Source organism: Carcharodon carcharias, chromosome 4 (genome assembly GCF_017639515.1).
Source record: "Carcharodon carcharias isolate sCarCar2 chromosome 4, sCarCar2.pri, whole genome shotgun sequence".
NCBI lineage: Eukaryota > Metazoa > Chordata > Chondrichthyes > Lamniformes > Lamnidae > Carcharodon > Carcharodon carcharias.
The window spans coordinates 195,823,638-195,846,458 of record NC_054470.1 but is presented as its reverse complement, the minus strand read 5'-3'; the positions used below and the strand labels follow the sequence as shown (position 1 = coordinate 195,846,458).

At 44.9% G+C, this 22,821-nt stretch overlaps 1 protein-coding gene across 1 annotated transcript in view; it reads left to right on the top strand.

The window, feature by feature from the left end:
* Positions 1-21,643, top strand: part of LOC121276826 (coiled-coil domain-containing protein 152-like) — a 150,786-nt gene extending 129,143 nt beyond the window's left edge. Inside the window, exons 10-11 of the mRNA XM_041185369.1 lie at positions 11,384-11,499; positions 21,502-21,643. Of these exons, the coding sequence (XP_041041303.1) occupies positions 11,384-11,499; positions 21,502-21,643 (258 nt within the window). The remainder of the gene's footprint in view (positions 1-11,383; positions 11,500-21,501) is intronic.
* Positions 21,644-22,821: the final 1,178 nt, after the last annotated feature.

Sequence of the window (22,821 nt, the reverse complement as noted above, 5' to 3'; positions counted from 1 at the left end):
TACCTTTGAAGTCCTGATTTTCAATTTCCTACCTAACTCCCGAAAGTCTGCTGGAAGGACCTCATTTATCTTTCTTCCTCTGTCATTGGTCCCAGCATGGACCATGACCTCTGGTTGTTCACCTTCAGAATGCCCTGCAGCCGCTCCGTGACATCCTTGACCCTGGCACCCAGGAGGCATCATACCATCCTGGAGTCATGTCTACGGCTGCAGAAGCACCTGTCTACTCCCCTCCACTAACGAACCCCTACTACTATTGCCCTTCCACCCTTCTTCCTCCGTCCCTAAGCATGGCCTTGGTTCTGGTTGGACTCCACAGAGGAACCATCACTCTCATCGTTTTCCAAGGCCGAAAATCAGTTTGCGAGCTCTCTCCCTCGGGGGATTCCCTCACTACCTGCAAGGTCCCCATCTTGTGTCTAGCGGTCACCCATTCCCTCTCTGCTTGCACTTGTTGAAACGTGCTATCCACGAACCTCAGTCTTGTGAATGTACTGTTGTGTCCCCAGCCGCTGCTCAAGCTCCAAAGCCTGGACCTTGAGTTGCTCCAGTCAGAGGCACCTCCTGCACACATGGGCCAGGATTTTGCCCTCATCGGGTGGGCTCAAGTGGTCAGGAAGCCAACCACGATCAGGGCCGGACCACGATTTCACGTTGGTCCAATTCAGGCCCGCTCAGCGTGGAAACACATGCTGCAGTGTTCAGTGCTGCCGGGGTGAGGGGGGGAGGAGGGCGAGCTGGGAACTTCATGCATGTGCAGGTGTGTGCAGGAAATGAGGCACAGACCTGAGGGAGGCGATGGTGTAGCAGCATTGTCACTACACTACTAATCCAGAGACCCATGGGGACATGGGTTTCAATCCCTCCACGGCAGATGGAATTTGAATTCAATAAAAAAATCTGAAATTAAAAAGTCTGATGATGACCACGAAATCATTATTGATTGTTGTAAAAACCCATCTGGTTCACTTATGTATTTTAGGAAAGAAAATCTGTCATCCTTACCTGGTCTGGCCTACATGTGACTCCAGACCTACAGCAATGTTATAGACTGTTAAATGCCCTCTGAAATGGCCTAGCAAGCCACTCAGTTGTAATAAACTGCTACAAAGCCATTAAAAAGGAATGAAACAGGACGGATCACCCGGCATCGACCGTGGCACCGGAAATGACAACGGCAATCTCAGCTCTGTCGACCCTGCAATTCCTCCTCACTAACATCTGGGGGCTAGTGCCAAAATTGGGAGAGCTGTCTCACAGACTAGTCAATCAACAGCCTGACATAGTCATCCTCACAAAATCATACCTTACAGATAATGTCCCAGACACCACCATCCCTGGATATGTCCTGTCCCACAGGCAGGACAGGCACAGTAGAGGTGGTGGCACCATGGTATACAGTCGGGAGGGAGTTGCCCTGGGAATCCTCAACATCTACCCTGGACCCCATGAAGTCTCATGGCATCGGTTCAAACATGGGCAAGGAAACTTTCTGCTGATTACCACGTACCACCCTCCCTCAGCTGATGAATCAGTGCTTCCTCCATGTTGAACACCATTTGGAGGAAGCACTGAGGGTGCAGAATATACTCTGGGTCGGGGACTTCAATGTCCATCACCAAGAATGGCTTGGTAGCACCACTACTGCTCAAGCTTGCTGAGTCCTAAAGGACATATCTGCTAGACTGAGTCTAGGACAGGTAGTGAGGAACCAACAGGAGGGAAAAACATACTTGACTTCATCCTCACCAACCTGCCTGACACAGATGCATCTGTCAGTGACAGTTTCGGTAGGAGTGACCACCATACAGTCATTGTGCAGAAGAAATCACATTGAGGATACCCTCCATCGTGTTGTGCGGCACTACCATCGTGCGAAAACTGGGCATCTGTGAGGTGCTGTGGGCCATCATCAGCAACAGAGTTGTACTCGAACACAATCTGTAACCTCATGGCCTGGCCTGGCATATGCCCCAATCTACCATTGCCGTCAAGCCAAGGGACCAACCTTGGTTCAATGAAGAGAGCAGGAGGGCATGCCAGGAGCAGCATCAGGCAAACCTAAAAATGAGGTGTCAACCTGGTGAAGCTCTAACACGGGACTATTTGCATGCCAGACAGCATAAGCAGCAAGTGTGAGACAGGGCTAAATGATCCCACAAACACTGAATCAGACCTAAGCTCAGCAGTCCTGCTGTATCCAGACATGAATGGTGGTGGACAATTAAACAACTCACTGAGGAAGAGGCTCCACAAATATCCCCATCCACGAAGATGGAAAAGTCCAGCACATAAGTGCAAAAAATAAGGCTGAAGCATTGGCAACAATCTTCAGCCAGAAATGCTGAGTGGATGATCCATCTCAGCCTCCTCTTGAGGTCCCCAGCATCACAGATGCCAGTCTTCAGCCAATTCGGTTCACTCCACATGATATCAAGAAATGGCTGAAGGCACTGGATACTGCAAAGTCTATGGGCCCTGACAACATTCCAGCAATAGTACTGAAGATTTCTGCTCCAGAACTTGTTGCGCCCCTCGCCAAGCTGTTCCAGTACAGCTACAACACTGGCATCTACCCGGCTATGTGGAAAATTGCCCAGGTATGTCCCGTACACAAAAAGCAGGACAAATCCAACCCGGCCAATTACTGCCCCATCAGTCTACTCACGATCATGAGTAAAGTAATGGAAGGGGTCATCAACAGTGCTATTAAGCGGCACTTGCTTAGCAATAACCTGCTCAGTGACACCAAGTTTGGGTTCCACCAGGGCCACTCAGCTCCTGACCTCATTACAGCCTTGGTTCAAACATGGACAAAAGAGCTGAACTTCCGAGGTGAGGTGAGAGTGACTTCCCTTGACATCAAGGCTGAATTTGACCAGGTGTGGCATCAAGGAGCCCTAGCAAAACTGGAGTCAATGGAAATCAGAGGGAAAACTCTCTGCTGTTTGGAGAAATACCTAGCGCAAAGGAAGATGGTTGTGGTTGTTGGAGGTCAATCATCTCAACTCCAGGATATTGCCACAGGAGTTCCTCAGGGTGTTGTCCTTTGCCCACCCATCTTCAGCTGCTTCATCAATGACCTTTCTTCCATCATAAGGTCAGAATTGGGAATGTTTGCTTATGATTACACGATATTCAGCACCATTCGCAACTCCTCAGATACTGAAGCAGTCCATGTCCAAATGCAGCAAGACTTGGACAATATTCAGGCTTAGGCTGACAAGTCGAAAGTCACATTCATGCCTCGCAAGTGTCAGGCAAAGACCATCTCCAACAAGAGAGAATCCAACCATTGCCCCTTGATGTTCAATGGCATTACCATCACTGAAACCCCCACCATCAACATCCTGGGTGTTACCATTAACCAGAAACTGAACTGGCCATATAAATAATGTGACTACAAGAGTAGGTCAGAGGCTAGGAATCCTGCGGTTAGTAACTCACCTCCTGACTCCCACAATCTACAAGGCACAAGTCAGGAGTGTGATGGAATACTCCCCACTTGCCTGGATGAGTGCAGCTCCCACAACATTCAAGAAGCTTGACACCGCCCAGGACAAAGCAGCCCACTTGTTTGGCACCACATCCACAAACATTCACTCCCTCCACCACTGACACACATTTGCACCATCGACAAGATGCACTGCAGGAATTCACCAAGGCTCCTTCACAGCATCTTCCAAATCTATGACCACTACCATCTAAAAGGGCAAGAGCAGCAGATAGATGGGAACACAACCACCTGGAAGTTCCCCTTCAAGTCACTCATCATCCTGATTTGGAAATGTATCGCCATTCCAGCACTGGCGCTGAGTCAAAATCCTGAAACTCCCTCCCCAACAGCAGTGTGGGTGTATCTACACCACATGGACTCTAGTGGTTCAAGAAGGCAGCTTGACATCATCTTCTCAAGGGATATTAGGGATGGGCAATAAATGCTGGCCCACATCTCGTGAATGAATTTAAAAAAATGGAGATCTTAAGAAATAAAAATAAAGATTTTAAAAATGTTACAAAACATGTCCCCTCATGTGACTTTCATGAGCAGGGGCATGTTATTAATGAAAAGTTAATATTTTTGATTTACTTATATTGCTGTTGGAAGCCTCATCCCATCCGTGGATGAGATTTCCTGAAATATCCAAAGGCCGTTTGGCCTTTTCACCTGCCCGTCAACCTTAAGGTTGGACAGGCAGTAAAAAATTACAATTAATTTGGAGTTTAATGACTTTAATAGACCTGATAATTGTTAGCGGGTGCACTGCTGACTCCCACCCATGTGTGCCCATGAAATATCACGCGAGTGTGTGATGATGCCTGGTCGCTCACCCGACATCATTGCATGATATTTTACACTCGTTCAGGTGGGGTGCATGCCCACCCAATGAGGTAAAAATTCTGGTCACTGTCATCCAGAACTCCACAAGCATCTAGGATTTCCCATATAGCGCAGGATGTGCAAATCACGGGATTGAACTCCCCAGACATATCTTAACTAAATAGAATATGGACCCTTGGCTTTATTTTACCCTTATCCTACTTGAGTATAGACTAGGTGCTAGATCTCTAGGTAGACTATATCCTCTAGGTGCTGCTGACTGTCTGTCCTAGGTTTCTCCCCTTGCACATCCAAATCATTGATATATATTGTGAACAGATGGGGCTCAAGTACTGATCCCTATGGTACTCCCCCTGGTCACAGCCTGCCACTGTGGGAATGGCCCATTTATTCCTACTCTCTGTTTTCTGCCTGTTAGTCAATCCTTAATCCATACCAGTATATTATGTCCTATCCCATGAGCTTTAACTTTGCTAACCAACCTCGTGTGGGGGATGTTATCAAAAGCCTCCTGAAAATCCAAGTATACTTCTTCCCCTTTATCAATTCTGTTAGTAACATCTTCAAAACAATCCAACAGGTTCATCAAACATGATTTCCCTTTCATAAATCCATGTTGACTGCCATATCAGATCATTATTATCCAAGTGTCTATTAACGACATCCTTTATAATAGATTATAGCATTTTCTCTGCTGCTGATGTAAAGCTAACAGGTCTGTAGTTCCCTGTTTTCTCTCTCCCTCCCTTCTTAAATAGTGGAGTGACATTTGCTACCTTCCAATCTGCAGGAACTATTCGGAAATTACAGGATTTTGGAAGATGATCACCAATGCATCCACTATCTCCATAGTTACTTCTTTCAGCACTCTAGAATGTAGAATATCAGGTCCCAGGGACTTAGCAACCCTCAGTCCCATGAATTTCTCCAACACAACCTTCTTATTAGTACAAATTTCCTTCAACTCCTCATTCTCCCTAATCCGTTGGAACTCTAATTCTGGGATATTTCTTGCATCTTCCTCAGTGGAGACAGACACAAAGAAATCATTTAGTTTCTCTGCCATTTCTCTATTCCCCATTATAAATTCTCCTAACTCTGCCTTTAATTGACCCACGTTTGTCTTAGCCAAACACTTACTTTTTATCTCCCTATAGAAGATTTTACAGTTTGTTTTTATGTTTTTTGCTAGTTTGCATTCATATTCTATTCTTCCTTTTTTTTTTATCAGTTTCTTGGTCCTCCTTTGTTGTATTCTGAAATTCTCCCAATCCTTAAGTTTACTCTGCTATTTCTGGCAACTTTATATGCCTTTTCTTTTAATCTTATGCAATACTTAACTTCCTTTGTTAGCCAATGTTGACTGACTTTCCTTTTTGGGTTTTGTGCCTTGAAGGAATGTATAGATGCTGTAAACTATGTAATAATTCTTTAAAGACTGTCCATTGCCTATGTACTGTCATACCTTTTAATGTATTTTCCCAATCCACCTCAGCCAATTTGCCCCTCATACCTTCATAGTTTTGTTTGTTCAAATTTGATACCCTGGCTTCAGATTGAATTACCTCACTTTCAAACAGAATGTAAAATTCTATCATATTATGACCACTCATCCCTAAAGGTGCTTTTATAATTAGATTATTAATTAGCTCTTTTTCGCTACATAATACTAGATCTAAAATAGCCTGTTCTCTAGTAGGTTCGTCAACATCCTGCTGTAGAAAACGATCCCTAACACACTCAAGATACTCGTGTTCCACAGCATTAGTACTCATTAGGCTTACCAGTCTATATGCAGATTGAAGTCACCCATGATTACTGTATTACGTAAGCTACTGCTTCTCTAATCTCCTGATAAATACTATAGCCCACACTACCACTACTGTTTGGTGGGCTACAAACAACTCCTACCAATGTTTGCTGCCCTTTGCTGTTTCTTAGCTCCACCCAAAAAGATTCCACGTTATGTTCTTCCGAGCTGAGATCCTCCCTTACTAACGTCCTGATCCCATCCCTGACTATCAGTGCAAAACCTCCGCAACTGCATGAACATATCTCCCTGTGAGGATATTAGACCCAGTCCTGTTGAGGTGTAATCCATAAGTTCCACCTGTCCCAAAAACCAGTCCCAATGCCTGAGAAATCTGATGCCCTTCCTTCTATACCAATTATCTAGCCACATATTCAGTAGCTCAATCCTCCTATTGCTATGCTCGCTAGCATTTCGCACTGGGAGTAATTCTGAGATTACTTCCCTTGAGGTCCTGCTTTTTAATTTTCTTCCTAATTCCCTAAAATCAGCTTTCAGGACCTCATCCCTCTTCCTACCTATGTCATTAGTACCGATGTGGAACATGATCTATGGCTGTCCACCCTCACCCAGAAGGAGCTGCTCTGTGACAGCCTTGACCCTGGCACCAGGGAGGCAACATACCATCCTGGAGTTACATTTACTGTCACAGAAACACCTGCCTGATCCCCTGACTATGGAATCTCATATTACTATTGCTCTCCCACTCTTTTTCCTTTCCTCCTGTGCAGCTAAACCAACTGTGGTGCCACAGACTTGGCTGTGGCTGCATTCCAATGAGGAACCACTGCCCACACCAGTATAAAAAAAATGGAAAACCGCTTATCAAGCAAGATAGACTCAGGAGGCTCTTACTCCAACTGCCTGGTTCTCTAAGACTGGATGGCAGTCACCCATTTCCTCGGTCACCCATTCCCTCTATGCCTGCATGCTCCTAACCTGCTGTGTGACCACATCCCTAAACATGCTATCCACGTAATTTTCTGCCTCGCTGATGCACAACAGTGACTCCAACTGCCGCTTGATTTCTGTAACCCAGAGCTCAAGCTTCTACAGCCTCTGACACTTCCTACAGATATGTTCATCTAGGACACATGGTGCATCTATGACTTCCCACATACTGCAGGATTGCTTAAAAAAGAGGCATTTTTCTCAAAGCTTCACATCTTGCACTCATCAGGACAATTCCCAAGAAAATGCCAATGTCAGGGGAAACAACAATTTATACTATATGAGAAGGGAATGCCAATTGGTTGGTGAGTGAACTCTGATTGGTAGAGGTGTTGCTATAGAGATGGCACCAGCTGATGGTGACTGATGGTTAACTGCCAAGCATTGTTTGAAATGTAAACTCGGCAGCTTGACTCTGATTGGCCAAGACATTTCCCTGGGGAATGAACCAGTGAATGTTTGTAATTTATTTTGTTTAGCTGAAGCAGGTGCAATGTGTGTGCATGTTCTTTCTGTCTGCAAAGAACATGGCCCTGCGTATTAATATATGTAGCTTCCAGTACGGGCAAATGCACCACACTGCAAGCCCAGCTGACAATCTTAAATTGGTTGACAGCATAATTATTAGCACACTGAAGATTATTTAGCAAATGTCCAATCATGGAATCACATCTAATATTGGTCACTGTGTTTTGAGTTTTGCAACGCAGTGTAGCAGGAAGGGATAGAGAGTACACACTTTCTTATCTGAATGTGCACAACATTCATAGCAAAATGGTTGAATTATTAGCACAGACAGAAATAAATATGTATGATCTGATAGTTATTACAGACATCTGGTTGCAGGGTTAGCAAGGCTGGGACCTGAATATTGAAAGATATCTGACATTTTGAAAAGATAGGAAGCTAGGAAAAGGTGGTGGGGTAGCTCTGTTAATTAAGGATGTCATTAGTACAGTGGCGAGAGATGACCTTAGCTCAGAAAAACACTCAGTCAGATTAGTTTGGGTAGAGATAAGAAACAGTAAAGGTAAGAGGTCACTTTTGATAATAGATTATAGGCTCCTGACAATAGTTACACTGTAGGACAGGGTATACAAGAAGAAATAAATGGGGCATGTGATAAAGGTAATAATTATGGGTGATTGAATCTACATGTAGATTGGGTGAATCAGATTGGCAAAGGTAGCCTGGAAAATGAGCTCGTAAAGTGTATCTGGGACAATTCCTTCGAGCAGTACATTTTAAATCCTATCAGGGAGCAGGCTATTCTGGATCTGGTAATGAGCAATGAGGCAGGCTTAATAAATAACCTCATAGTAAGGAAGCCTCTAGGTGACAGCGATAACATGATAGAATTTCATGTTTAGTTTGAAGGGGAGAAGTGTGGACCTGTTTTAAACCTGGATAAAGGTAATGAAAAGTTTATGAAAGCTAAAGTAAATTGAGAAACTAAATTAAAAGGTAGGACCGCCGAGATATAGTGGCAGACTTTTAAGAAGATATTTAACGACTCTCAGCAAAGATTTAACCCAGTGAGAAAGAAAATTATTTGAGAAGGATGCGTCAACCAAGGCTTAATAAGGAAGTTAGGGAAAGTATCCAATTGAAACAAAATTTGTACCAATCTGCAAAGATTTGTGGTTGGTCAGAAAATTTTCAAATTTTAAGAACCAGCAAAAAATAACTAAAAAATAATAAAGAGGGGGAAAGAAAAGTATGAGAAGAAACTAGCTAGAAATATAAAAACAGATGATGAAAGTACTAGTGTTGGTCCTCTGGAGAGAGAGCCTGGGGAATTGATAATAGAAAACAAGGAAATAGTAGAGGTTTGAACAGGTATTTGTGTCTGTCTTCGCTGTAGAAGACTTAAGAAAACTTCCCAAGGATACTCAAATCAAGAGATGAAAGGGAGGGCGGAATTTAAAAGAATCACCATCACTAAGGAAAAGGTACTGGAAAAACTATTTGACCTAAAGGCTGACAAATCTCCAGGACCAGATGGCCTGAACCCTTTGGTCTTAAATGGAGTGGCTGCAGAGATAATGTATGCATTGGTTATAAACTTCCAAAATTCCTTAGATTCAGGAAGGGTCCCCGTGAATTGGAAAATAGCAAATGTAACATCTTTATACCAGAAAGGAGGGAGGCAAAAAATAGAAAACTATAGGCCAATTAGCCTAACATTTGTCATAGGGAAATTGCTAGAATCCATAATAAAGGAGGTTATAGCAGAATTCTTAGCAAATCATAATTTAATAAGGCAGAGTTAACATGCCTTTGAGGAAGAGAAATCATGTTTAGCTCATTTATTAGAGTTTTTTGGGGAAGCAAGGGGAACCTTGGTGTATTTGGATTTTCAGAAGGCATTTGATAAAGTGCCACATCAAAGATTTCTTGTTACATCAAAGATTGCCCTCTGTAGGGGGTAGCATATTAGCATGGATTAAGGATTGGTTAGCTAACAGGAATGTAACAAATGGAGTGCCATAGGGATCCGTGCTGGGGCCACAATTATTTACGATCTACATCAATGATTTGGAGAAAGGGATCGAATGTATGGTAAGTAAATTTGCTGATGACCCAAGATAGGTAGGAAAGTAGGTTGTCAAAAGGAGGTAGAGAGTCAGCAAAGAGACGTAGACAGGTTAAGTGAGTAGGCAAAAATTTGGCAGATGGAGTATAATGTGGGAAAATGTGAATTTGTCTGCTTTGGCTAGAAGAATAGAAAAGCATTATTCAATTGGAGATAGATTGCAGAACTTGGTGGTGCAGAGGGATTTGGGCATCCGCTGTGGGGACACACACCAAAATCCTGGCCATAATTGCGTTAGAAACTTAGAGCAGGTTCACATGACTCATTCTTGGGATGAGGGCGTTATCTTATGAAGAAAGGTTAAACAGATTGGGCCTATGCCCATTCGAGTTTAGAAATATGGGAGGTGTTCTAATTGAACCACATAAGATTCTCAGGGGACTTTAAGGGTCAATACCAGGAGGATGTTTCCACTTGTGGGAGAGACAAGAACTAGGGGACACAGTTTAAGAATAAGAGATCTACCATTAAAGATAGAGTTGAGGACGACTTTCTTTCTCTCAGAGGGTTGTTAGTATGTGGAATTATCTTCCCCTGAAAGCAATGGAAGTTGGGTCATTGAATTATTCAAGGCAGAATTAGACTAATTTTTGATAGACAAGGGAGACAAGGGTTATGGGGGGCAGATAGGAAAGGGGTGTTGAGACCAGAACCAGATCAGCCATGTCCTTACTGACTAGTGGAGCAGGCTTAAAGGGCTGAATGGCCTCCTGCTCCTAAGTCCTATGTTCCTATGAAACTCATTCTTCTAAACTCCAGAGACCTAATTTATTCAACTTGTCATCATAGGACAACCCTCTAATCCCAGGGGCCAATCTCGTGAACCTTTGCTGTACTGCCTCCAATGCAAGTGTACCCTTCCTTAATATGGAGACCAAAACTGCACACAGTATTCCAGGTGTGGTCTCACTAAAGCCTCGTGCAACTGTCGCAAGACTTCTTTATTCCGGTACTTCAATCCCCTTGCAATAAAGACCGACATGCCATTTGCTTTTCTAATTGCTTGCTGTACCTGCATGCTAACTTTTTGTGTTCCTTGCACAAGTACATCTGAGTCTCTTTGAACATCAACATTTACAAGGTTCGGGCCTTTTAAAAAATATTCTGCTTTTCTATTCTAAATGACCGAAATGAATACCTTAACACAAAATGAATACTCCATCTGTCACCTTGTTGCCCACTCACTTAAGCTGTCCCTATCTCTTTGCAGCCTCTTGGTGTCCTCCTCACAGTTTGCATTTCCACCGAGCCTTGTATCATCAGCAAACCTAGATATATTACTTTATTCTCTTTGTCTTTGCCATTAATATAGATTGTAAATATCTAAGCCCCAGCACTGATCCTTGTGACATTCTACTAGTCACAACCTGACAACTTAAAAATGCCCCATTTATCCCCATCTTTTCTCCCTGTCTATTAACCAATCCTCTATAGATGCTTATCCATTAATGTTTATGTACATACGAACATATGAATTAGGAGCAGGGGTAGGCCATTCGGCCTCTCGAGCCTGCTCCACCATTTGATAAAATCATGGCTGATCTGATTGTTGCCTCAACTCTACCTACCTATCCACCCTCTGGACCCTTTAACTCCCTTATCAATCAAGAATCTCTTAATGGTTGTTGTGGGAAAGTTGAAATGATCAACAGGTAGATTGTCAGTTTGTTTCTCTTTGTGACAGAAGCTACAGCATTTACAAGAAGAAAAAAACCGAGAGATTGCAGCCCTTCGTCGGACCATTCGTGAACTTGAACAGCAGCGAGATTACACTCAGGACTCGCACCTTAAACGTCGAAGGTGTTAGTATCAAACTATTTTGATGCAGAGTCTTGCTAAAAATTAGCAAAAGGCTTGAACTGAGGCCGCAATGTTGTTGTCCTATCTCTGACACACACGTGTTTTATGAGGATCTCTGCTGGGAGTGGAGAAACACCATTTGTGACCTCAGGTTTCTGCTTTTGCATCCTTCCATTGTTTGTTTGACCTATTTTGAGTAAATACTGTAATTCTGATTAAATGTTTTAATAAAATTCAGATAGTGGAGAAGGTAAAAGATAATATTAAGAAGATCAAGAATTTTAACAAATGTACTGAAATTATTATGGAATTCCTCCTGCTTTATGCATCCTCATTAAGATCCAACACTTTTGGAAGAATTTTAACGTGGAAGTGAGTGTGGATTTGGGTGTGGGTAGCAGGTTCAGACAGAAGGGGCCAGGATTTTATAGTCCCGACCAGGATCAAATGGAGGTGGGACAGAAAAAAAGACCGCCGAGTGGGGTGCTGGATGTCCCTCTCCCTTCCTGTCTTCAGCCACTTTCATGAGGGCAGAGGAGGGAGCAGACCCCCGAATCTGCCCGCTGCTATGAAGGATTAAACTGACAGTGTCATGGGCTTATTAAGAGCCCACCGCAGGTCAGGTTTATAATTTTCATGGAGGCAACCGAACTTTATCGACTGTCGGGTTTTACACCAGCTGCATGGAGGTCATGGTTTGGAGGCGGAAAGAGCTTAAAAGGTAAGTGAAATGGTTTTGTTTCTTTTACAGTTCATCATTAAATGCTGCATAAGCTGTGTCCATGTTCAGTAAGGAAAGTTATAACAGTGCTATGTGTGGAAGCTGTAACTATACCTAAATGTGATTGCCACATTGTTACTTCTCTCACCCTGCAAACTATCAAGTATTGCAAAAACACAAACACAAAAAATGCTGTTGGGTCTGACAGTATCTGTGGAGAGAAAGACAGAGTTAGCATTTCGAGTCCATATGACTCTTCTCCAAAGCTAAAGGGAAGTAGAAATCTGGTGAAATATATACTGTTTGAGGGGGGTGGAACAGGTGAAGCTGGATAGAAGGCTGGATAGGTGGACGCAAAGGAGGGATTGCAAAAGGTGTCATAAACGGAAGGTAAAAAGGGTGTTAATGGTGGTGGTACTGGCTAAAGGAGGTGTTAATGGTGACATTAAGAGTAGAAAGCAGAATGTGATAATGGCCAGACCAGGGTAAGCACTCTGGAAAGAACAACATGAGCAAGTGACAGATGGCCCTAGTGGGGGTGGGGTAGGGTGGTGGGGGAAAAAATTAAAAATAGGGTAAAAGCTGGGGATAAAACAATGAATAAAAATGGAAATAAATTTTACAAAATAATAATAATGAAAATAAGTGGAAAAAAATGAATAAAAATTAAAATTTTTAAATAAAAATGAATATTGGTAAAAAAGGATCCAAAAGGGGTGAGGATGGAGGTGAGAGTTCAGGGTCTGAAGTTGTTAAACTCAATGTTAAGTCTGGAAGGCTGTAAAAGTGCCTAATCAGAAGATAAGGTGCTGTTTCTCCAGTTTACGTTGAGCTTCACTGGAACATTGCAGCAAGCCAAGTACGGACATGTGGGCATGAAAGCAGAATGGGGTGTTAAAATGTCAAGCGACAGGAAGGTCTGGGTTATGCTTGTGGACAGACTGAAGGTGTTCTGCAAAGCGGTCACCCAGTCTGTGTTTGGTCTCTCCAATGTAGAGGAGACCGCATTGGGAGCAACGAATGCAGTAGACTAAATTGAGGGAAGTGAAAGTGAAGTGCTGCTTCACTTAAAAGGAGTGTTTGGGCCCTTGGATGATGAGGAGGGGGGAAGTAAAGGGGCAGGTGTTGCACCTTCGGCGATTGCATGGGAAGGTGCCGTGGGAGGAGGTTGAGGTGTTGGGGATGATGGAGGAGTGGTTCAGGGTGTCCCAGAGAGAATGAACCTTATGGAATGCTGAGAGGAGGAGTGAAGGGAAGATGTGTTTTGTGGTGGCATCATGCTGGAGTTGGCAGAAATGGCCGAGGATGATCCTTTGAATGAAGAAGCTGGTGGGGTGAAAAGTGAGGACAAGGGGGACCCTATTATGGTTCTAGGGGGGAGAGGAAGGTGTGGGGGTGGAGGCGCGGGAGATGGACCAGACATGGTTGAGGACCCTGTCAACCACCATGGGTGGGAAACCTCAATTAAGGAAGAAGGAAGACATGTCAGAAGCACTGTTTTGGAAAGTGACATCATCAGAACAGATGCAACAGAGGCAAAGGAACTGAGAGAATGGGATGGAGTCCTTCCAGGAAGCAGGGTGTCAGGAGCTGTAGCCGAGATAGGTGTGGGAGTCGGTAGGCTTGTAATGAATATTGGTGGACAATTAATCATCTGAAATTGAGACAGAGAGGTCAAGGAAGGGAAGGGGAGTGTTGGAGATGGACCATGTGAAAGTGATGGAGGGGTGGAAATTAGAAGCAAAATTGATAAATTTTTTCAGGTCCAGACAAGAGCATGAAGTGGCACTGAAACAGTTCTGAAGTCTGTTTGTTTACTCAGGGAGTTTTATGAGCTCTTGGCTGCAATACAACTGCCTAATCATTTTTTCAGGTGCTACACATTGTTTGTATAGTTGCTTTGAAGAATCTGTTTATTTACTCTGGAGTTCTATGGGATATTCAATGGCTTCCAACTGTTATAATGGGACTTATAAGTTCTGTCCATAAAGTGGACATGGGTGAGTTGAGGTTGAGGGTGGCAGACTGAGGGAATTAGAGTGTGAGAGTGAGAAGGTGATAAAGGGGATAAATGGGTGAGAGTGGTAGGCTGAATGGGGTGAGGGAGGAATGAGGAGGTGAGGGGGTGAGGGTGAGGGAGTGAAATGAGGGTGTAGGGTTAGGCAGTATTTAAAGTGGACTTAAAGTTCAACTGAATATCAATGAGCTGCTGATTGCCTTGGAAGCACCACCATGAAGCTTTTAGGGAACGTGGAAGGCCTCATAACCTGCCCGTTCTGGACTCGGCTTGCCTCCTTCTGCTGGCATTCTTGAGATGGAGGTGGGATTGCAACATCAGGATTAGTTCTGCCTCCTAATTCCCAGTTTCAACATGAAAATCCAACCTGAGGAATTGACAATGTATTGGGAATTCTGCTCCAGCCTTCATGACTTCCACATCTGACTCCAGTGCATTAGGATACCATGCATAACCCTTTGAGGGAGGTGGGTTGTCAATTTCCAAGTGGCATTCTCTCAGTTAGAGCAACATTTACACAGTTTTCACTTTAATATCAGGTCCACGGGTTCCCAGGCTTCCTGAAAACTCGCCAGTGAATCTAAGGCAAATTCATAATATTATTTGTGAGGGGTTGAAGCAATCTCCAGCAAACATGCCAAACACTGGTAATTTCTTTCCTGTTTGTGGAAATGAGTTATTCATGCTGATTTTACTGAGGGGTTATTTTGTATAACTTTCTACACTTTGGAGTTTTTCACTGTGACATCAGGAGGGGTGCTGCTTATACTGCTTTAGAATGGACCTTGGATGAGGATTAAGATGTCCAAAAACAATACAAGCAGCAGCCTACTGCTCACAGACCTGTAGCTGCACACCAGAGCAACAGTGGAAAGAAGTCTAAAAGAGGGGAAATCAGGAGAAAGAGAACCAGCAGACATGGAGAGTACATCCTCTCACTGGTACCAGCAAAAAGATGCAGCTCCTAAGAGGACCTATGAAACAGGACTTAGAGGCAAGCTTCCTTGTCATACCTGAACAACAGTGATTCAAGAGGCTCAATGTCAGATGCTTGCATGGACGAGCAGGCTAGGAGCCTGACCCCAGTCATATCACTGTGGCTGCGCTTGATCTGTCTTAGTTGCAGAGGCATGGTCAGGTGTCCCTAATGCTTAGCCATTTCCCTTGCTTGCCCTGCCGCCTACCTCAATTGCATGGCATGCAGAGCCAAGGCAGCACTTGACCCCCTCCCCTGCCGGCTACCTTAGTAGTTGGCTCCAAGGCTGGCCAGCACTTGCCCCAGACACCCCCCACCCCTCAGCAGTCACCTGTGGGGCCAGGCATCAGCTTCCCCCGCCCCCTTGCACCCCTGAGGCCCATAAACAACAGGCAAGCTGTGGAGAATGCCGCTGCTCACTCACCTCAGATTCCCCAAAGTGAAGGCCACCAGGCGCACATCGCCTGCGTGCTGTTGTGAAACACGTCAGTGTGCTTTCCCACCGACCTGGACGGATGATACGGTGGGGTTCCAAGAGCCTGGCGGGATGGCCTCTTAATTATATGCTAATGTATTACAGTTAGCTCCCTGCCTACTGATGGTGGGAAACATGGCCTGCCTTGGCGGGCTGAGTGGAAGACTGTGACCTGTCTTAATGCCGTCGTGAAGTGGATCCCACCATATTTTCCGCGCACGCCACCTATCACACCCGCTGCCAGTGGGTTCAGCAAATTCCGCCCACTGGTTAGGCCTCAGCTGGAATATTGTGTACAGTTCTGGGTGCCACACTATAGGAAGGATGTGAACACATTGGAGAGAGTGCAAAAGAGGTTTACAAGAATGGAACCCTGTGATATATTGGACAGGATGGTCATAAAGAGAGAGGAAGTACTCGAAGGGTTGAAATCCTTGGAAGTTGATAAGTCACCAGGGCCAGATGGATTGTTTGCGAGGCTGCTGAAGGAATTCAGGGAGGAGATAGCAGATACTCTGAGGATGATTTTCCAATCTTCACTAGATACAGGGGAGGTACCGGAGGACTGGAGAAATGCAAACGTAGTTCCATTGTTTAAAAAGGGATTAAAGGAAATACCAAACAATTATAGGCCAGTTAGTCTTATATCGATGGTGAGCAAATTAGTAGGATCAATCCTGAGAGATAGGATCAACTGTCATGTGGAAAGGCATGGACTAGTCAGGGATGGTCAGCATGGATTTGTTAAAGGAAGGTCTTGCCTCACAAATTTGATTGAATTCTTTGAGGAAGTGACAAGGAGGGTTGATGAAGGTAGTGCAGAGGACGTTGAATTTTAGAAAGGCATTTGACAAGGTCCCACATGGCAGATTGGTCAGGAAAGTAAAAGCCCATGGGATTCAGGGTAATGTGGCAAACTGGATATAAGGTTGGCTTTGTAACAGGAAACAAAGGGTAATGGTCGATGGATGCCCCTGTGAATGGAAAGTTGTCTCAAGTAGTGTTCCACAGGGCTCGGTGTTGGGACCCTTGCTGTCTGTGTTATATATTAACGATTTGGACATGAATGTGGGGTACACGATTGGGAAATTTGCACACAAAGATTGGCCGAGTGGTGGATAGTGTAGAGGATAGCCATAATCTCCAAAATGATATAGAAGGGTTGATGGAGTGGGCGGTAAAGTGGCAGATGGATTTTAACATTTAAGTCATACATTTAGGGAGGTCAAACAGTTACAGGGATTACACAATAAATGGGAATATACTAAGAGGGGTAGATGAATTGAGAGATCTTGGCGTACAAGTACACAGGTCCCTGAAGGCAGCAGTTCAAGTAGACAAGGTTGTAAAGAAGGCATATGGAATGCTTTCCTTCATTGGCAGAGGTATAGAATATAAAAGTAAGGATATAATGTTGGAATTGTATAAAACACTGGTGATGCCACAACTGGAGTATTGTGTGCAGATCTGTTCATCACATTACAGGAAGGATGTAATAGCTCTGGAGAGAGTGCAGAGGAGGTTAACAGGAATGTTGCCATGAGGAGAGATTGGATAGGTTGGGGTTATTTTCCTTAGAACAAAGGAGGCTGAGAGGTGACTTGATTGAAGTGTACAAAATTATGAGGGGAATAGATAGAGTGGACAGGATAAAATTGTTTCCCTTGGTGGAGAATTCTAGAACCGGGGGACATAGGTTCAAGATAAGTGGCAGAAGGTGTAGGGGGGACATGAGGAAGGACTTTTTTATGAAGTGGGTAGTGGGTGTCTGGAATTCACTGCCCAAGGTGGGGTAGAGGCAGAAACTCTAAACTCTCTTAAAAAGTACCTGGATCTGCACCTTAAGTGCTGCAAGCTGCAGGGCTATGGGCCGGGTGCAGGAAGGTGGGATTAGAAAGAGCACCTGGGTGTCCTCAGGCTGACATGGACAAGATGGGCTAAATGGCTTCCTTCATTGCTGTAACATTTCTATGGTTCTGTGGTTCTAATGGTTCCAGGGATGAGACACTTTATTTATGAGGAAAGATTGGAGAAATTGGGACTGTTCTCTTTGGAGAGGAGAAGGCTGAGAGGAGACTTGATAGAAGTTTTCAAAATAATGAGGTGTGTGGACAGAGTAGATAGGGAGAAACTGTTCCCACTCATAAATGGATCGAGAACCAGAGGGCACAGTTTTAAAATGTTTTGCAAAAGGTGTAAATGCAAGGTGAGAAAAAATTCTTTTCTCATAGCGAATAGTTAGGATTTGGAATGCACTGCCTGGAAGTGTAGTAGAGGTAGATCCAAATGAAGCATTCAAGAGAGCATTGGATGATCATCTAAATAGAAACAATGTGCAGGGTTACAGGGAAAAGATAAGAGATTGGTTCTAAGTTAAAATGCTCAGAGAGCCGGTGCAGACACAATGGGCCGAATGACCTCCTTCTACACCATAATAATTATGTGATTCTGTGACCTATCTGTCACTGCAGGCAGGGTCCACGTCCTCGCCAGTCAGCACTCTCCTCAAAGTGAGTGAGGGGCTGAATGTGGGCCACCCCACCCCTAGCAAGGAACCTCTCCCTGCGGCTGTGAGCAGGCTTCTCCTGCATGAAAACAGAGAGAGAGTGTGAGCAGGACACATGGCTCTGCGTGGAATATTTGTTTGGTGAGCAGGGACCATGGGCGGGATGAGGATACGAGCTCCAGAGGTTACAAGCCTGATGCAGATGTGAGGATGTGTGTGAGACTTAATGGTGTTCTCCCTTGAGGTGTGAGATTCCTGTGGGTTGTGATGGGTTTGTGAGTGTGTGAGTTGAGAGTGATGAGAAGAGTGACTTACCTTGATGGAACGGATGAGATAATTCATCCTATTTCTGCACTGGGTGGCTGAACTCTTTTGCAGGGCACTGGCCCTAACCACTGCTGCCACCACCTCCCATGGAGGATTTGTGACCTTGCTTTCTGGCCTTTGCCTAGACCAACTTAGAAGACATTGCAGCAGGCCACCACTGCATCCAGTAGGCGCTCAAGGGATGTGTTGCTAAATCTGGGGACAGCATTTTGGCAGCCATCAGTATGCAGCAGCTTCCTATCCCTTGAAGAGTGCTGGCTCTTTGCAGGGCCGGCTTTTAAATATGGCGCCCGATTTACTGAAGGCCTGATGTGATGGCGGGGTGGCCGAATGAGAAGATGCCTTGCCAGCAATCTAGCATGTTTCCTGAAAACGAGTGATTAATGAGGCAGTATTGGGGCAATACGGCGTAAAAAGCTGCCATTGCGGCCAGTGGGTAAAACATCCTTTTTCCCATCTGCTACCGCACTTACTACAAATCTGGGACAAATTTCACTCTAGGTGTTTAAAACAGCACATCTTGGCGTCAAGACCAGGAATTGATATGAAACCTCTCTGAGGTTGTGCTGTGCGGTCCATTTGTGTAAGTTGCCTCTTGCTGGTGAAAGGTGAGGGACTCAATTAGAGATAATTGTTGGAGAAGGTGGGACAACTTGAAAATTACTTTGACAGATTAACTAAAACTGGAAAGCATATGTCATATTAAAAATTTTGCTTTTTCACAATGTCAGCAGTAATTCACACCCAATCCACAAGTAAATTCAAGCAAATTAGTTGCATTCATGTTGAAGACTTAAGCTTGCAAATTACATCCTGTTTGATTGTGCTGCGATATCTCTTATCATCTTTTGTCATCTCTTTGCAGCCTTTGACATGGTTGACCACATCATCCTTCCCTGCTCTGTCTAACTTTGCCTAGCCTCTGATATGCCCTAGCAAGCCACCCAGTTGCACCAAACCACTACAGAAAAATCAAAAAGGAATAAAACTGGACAGGCATCGACTTAAGGACAAGGGCACACCTAGCCCTATTGATCCTGCAAAGCCCTCCTTACTAAATTTCTGAGGGCTCGTGCCAAAATTGGGAGAGCTACCCTACAGCCTAGTCAAGCAACAGTCTGACATGGTTATTAAGACAGAATCATACCTTACAGAAAATGTCCCAGACACTATCATCACCATGCAAGGCTATGTCATGTCCCAAAGGCAGGACAGACCTAACTGAGGCGGAGGCACAGTGATATACAGTCGGGAAGGAGTTGCCCTGAGAGTACTCAACATTGTCTCCGGACCCCATGAAATCTGATGGCCTTAGGTCAAACACGGGCAAGGAAACCACCTGCTGGTTCCCATCTATCCCTCTCCCTTAGCTGATGAGTCAGTAATCCTCTATGTTGAACACCATTTGGAAGAAGCATTGAGGGGGGAAAAAGCATAGAATATACTCTGGATTGAGGACTTCAATGTCCGCCACCAAGAGTGGCCCAGTAGCACCACTACCAACTGAGCTGGCTGAGTCTTGAAGGAAATATCTGTCAGACTGGGCCTGCAGCAGATGAAGAAACTAACAAGGGGAAACAACCTACTTGACCTGGTTATCATCAGTCACCCTGTCGTAGATACATCTGTTCATGACAGTATAGGTAGGAATGACCACTGCACAGCCCTTGTGAAGACAAAATCCTATCTTCACAGTGAGCATACCCTCTAACGTGTTGTGTGGCACTACCACCGTGTAAAATGGTATAGATCCAGAACTGACCTGGAAGCTCAAAACTGGACAGCCATGAAGTATGTGGACCATCAGCAGCAGTAGAATTATATTCAACCACAATCTGTAACCTCATGGCCTGGCATATTCCTCACTCTATCATAACGATGAAAGGCCTGGATAGAGTGGACGTGGGGAAGATGTTTCCATTAGTAGGAGAGACTAGGACCCGTGGGCACAACCTCAGAGTAAAGGGAAGACCTTTTAGAACAGAGATGAGGAGAATGGTGAATCTATGGAATTCATTGCCACAGAAGGCTGTGGAGGCCAGGTCATTGAGTGTATTTAAGACCGACATAGATAGGTTCTTGATTGGTAAGGGGATCAAAGTTACGGGGCGAAGGCAGGAGAATGGGGTTGAGAAACGTATCAGCCATGATTGAATGGCGGAGCAGACTCGATGGGCCGATTAGCCTAATTTCTGCTCCTATGTCTTATGGTATTATGGTCTTACGAAGCCAGGGGATGGTAACTGTATATCCAGGTGCCTGGGCCCTATACTCTGTGATGTGCTCCCCAAAGCACACTACAGCTCTATTTCACTCTCCTCAAGGGTTGCCTGAAAACTTCTATTATCTCCTACCTTGGTTTAGTTTCCATTTGGTGAAGTGCCTTTACAACCCTGTGAAGTGCTGTGGGGTATTGTATTTTGTTAAAGCCGCTATTGAAATGCAAGTTGCTCTTGTTGGAATTAAAAACAGAAAATATTGGACACACTTAACATCTTTAGCAGCAACTGTGGAAAAAGAAACAATTAATTGGGGGAATTTTGTGTACTCCCCACCCCAACCCTGCTGGCCTGTTTAGGGGGAGGTGTAAAATGGGACAAGTGGCTAGTTCACCACAGTCCAGTCCACTCCAGAGTTACCCCCCCCTCTAATACAATGGCAGCTGAAGCATCAGCCAACCTGCCTACCCTTAGGCCTACCGAGGCCCTTAACTGGCCAATTAAAGACTAAAGGATATTGGACTAAAAGACGGAAAGGAAAGGGGAAGCCATCACCTTTGGGGGGGGGGGGTGCCCTGTGCCTATTTGGGCACAGCCTCCAAGATGGTACTACACCCTCCCCCGCCTCATTCCTCCCCCCCATCCCCTGGACTCAAGAAACCAACCCCCTCCGTAAGTTCCCTGATCCCTCACCAAACAAAAACCATGCACTCACCTGTAAGTCCAGCATGCATGGCTCTCTTCCTCGGGATTGCTTGCAGTCCTACCAGTGGCCATTGCTGTGTTCTGGCGCTTGTGGGACTACTCAGCCGCCGGCCAATTGGGGTGGCTAAGCAGCCTTTTCTCAAGTTGCTCGACTCAAGACTTGTCTACCAGGGGTTCAAGCAATACACCCGCCTGTAAAATTCACCCCAATCTTTTAGGTTGATGACCTTTCCTCAGAACAGTTCTGATGATCGGCCATCAACCTGAAATATTAACTCAGTTTCTCTAATCACAGATGTTGGCAGACCTGCTGAACATTTCCAGCATTTTTTGTTTCTATTTCAGGGTTCCAACATCAGCAGTATTTGACTTTAATGGCCTGAATTTAATGGCGTGTGAGGTGATACACTTTGGAAGGAGTAATTTGACAAGGAAGTATTCAATGAATAGCATGGCACTAGGAAGTTCTGAGGAACAAAGGGACCTTGGCTTGTGTGTCCATAGATCTCTGAAGACGGAGGGGCATGTTAGTGGGGTGGTGAAAAAGGGATATGGGACACTTGCCTTTATCAATCGAGGCATAGATTACAAAAGTAGGGAGGTCATGTTGGAGTTGTATAGAACCTTGGTGAGGCCACAGCTGGAGTACTGTGTGCAGTTCTGGTCACCACATTATAGGAAGGATGTGATTGCACTGGAGGGAGTGCAGAGGAGATTCACCAGGATGTTGCTTGGAGTGAAACATTTGTTATGTAGAGAGGTTGGATAGACTTGGGTTGTTTTCATTGGAGCAGAGAAGACTGAGGGGCAACCTGATGGAGGTGTACAAGATTATGAGGGGCATGGACAGGGTGGATAGGGAGCAGCTGTTCCCCTTAGTTGAAGGGTCAGTCACAAGGGGGCATAAGTTCAAGTTGAGGGGCAGGAGGTTTAGGGGGGATGTGAAGAAAAACTTTTTACCCAAAGGTGGTGACGGTGTGGAATGCACTGCCTGGGAGGGTGGTGGAGGTGGGTAGCTTCACATCCTTTAAAAAGTACCTGGATGAGCACTTGGCACGTCATAACATTCAAGGCTATGGGCCAAGTGCTGGTAGATGGGATTAGGTAGGTAGATCAGGTGTTTCTCACGTGTTGGTGCAGACTCGATGGGCCGAAGGGCCTCTTCTGCACTGTCATTCTGTGATTCTGATTCTGTGATTCTGGTGGGTTCAGCGGGAGTGGGTGGGGGCAGAAGCGGCGCTGATCACCTCCCGCTATTGGCTCCACACCAGCATTTTACATGGACAGGCCAGTTCAGGACCACCCAGCATAATACACGAGCATTAGCGCTCAGTAGGTGCGCGCGAAAGAGCGCTTCAATCTCCCTGAGGCACAGA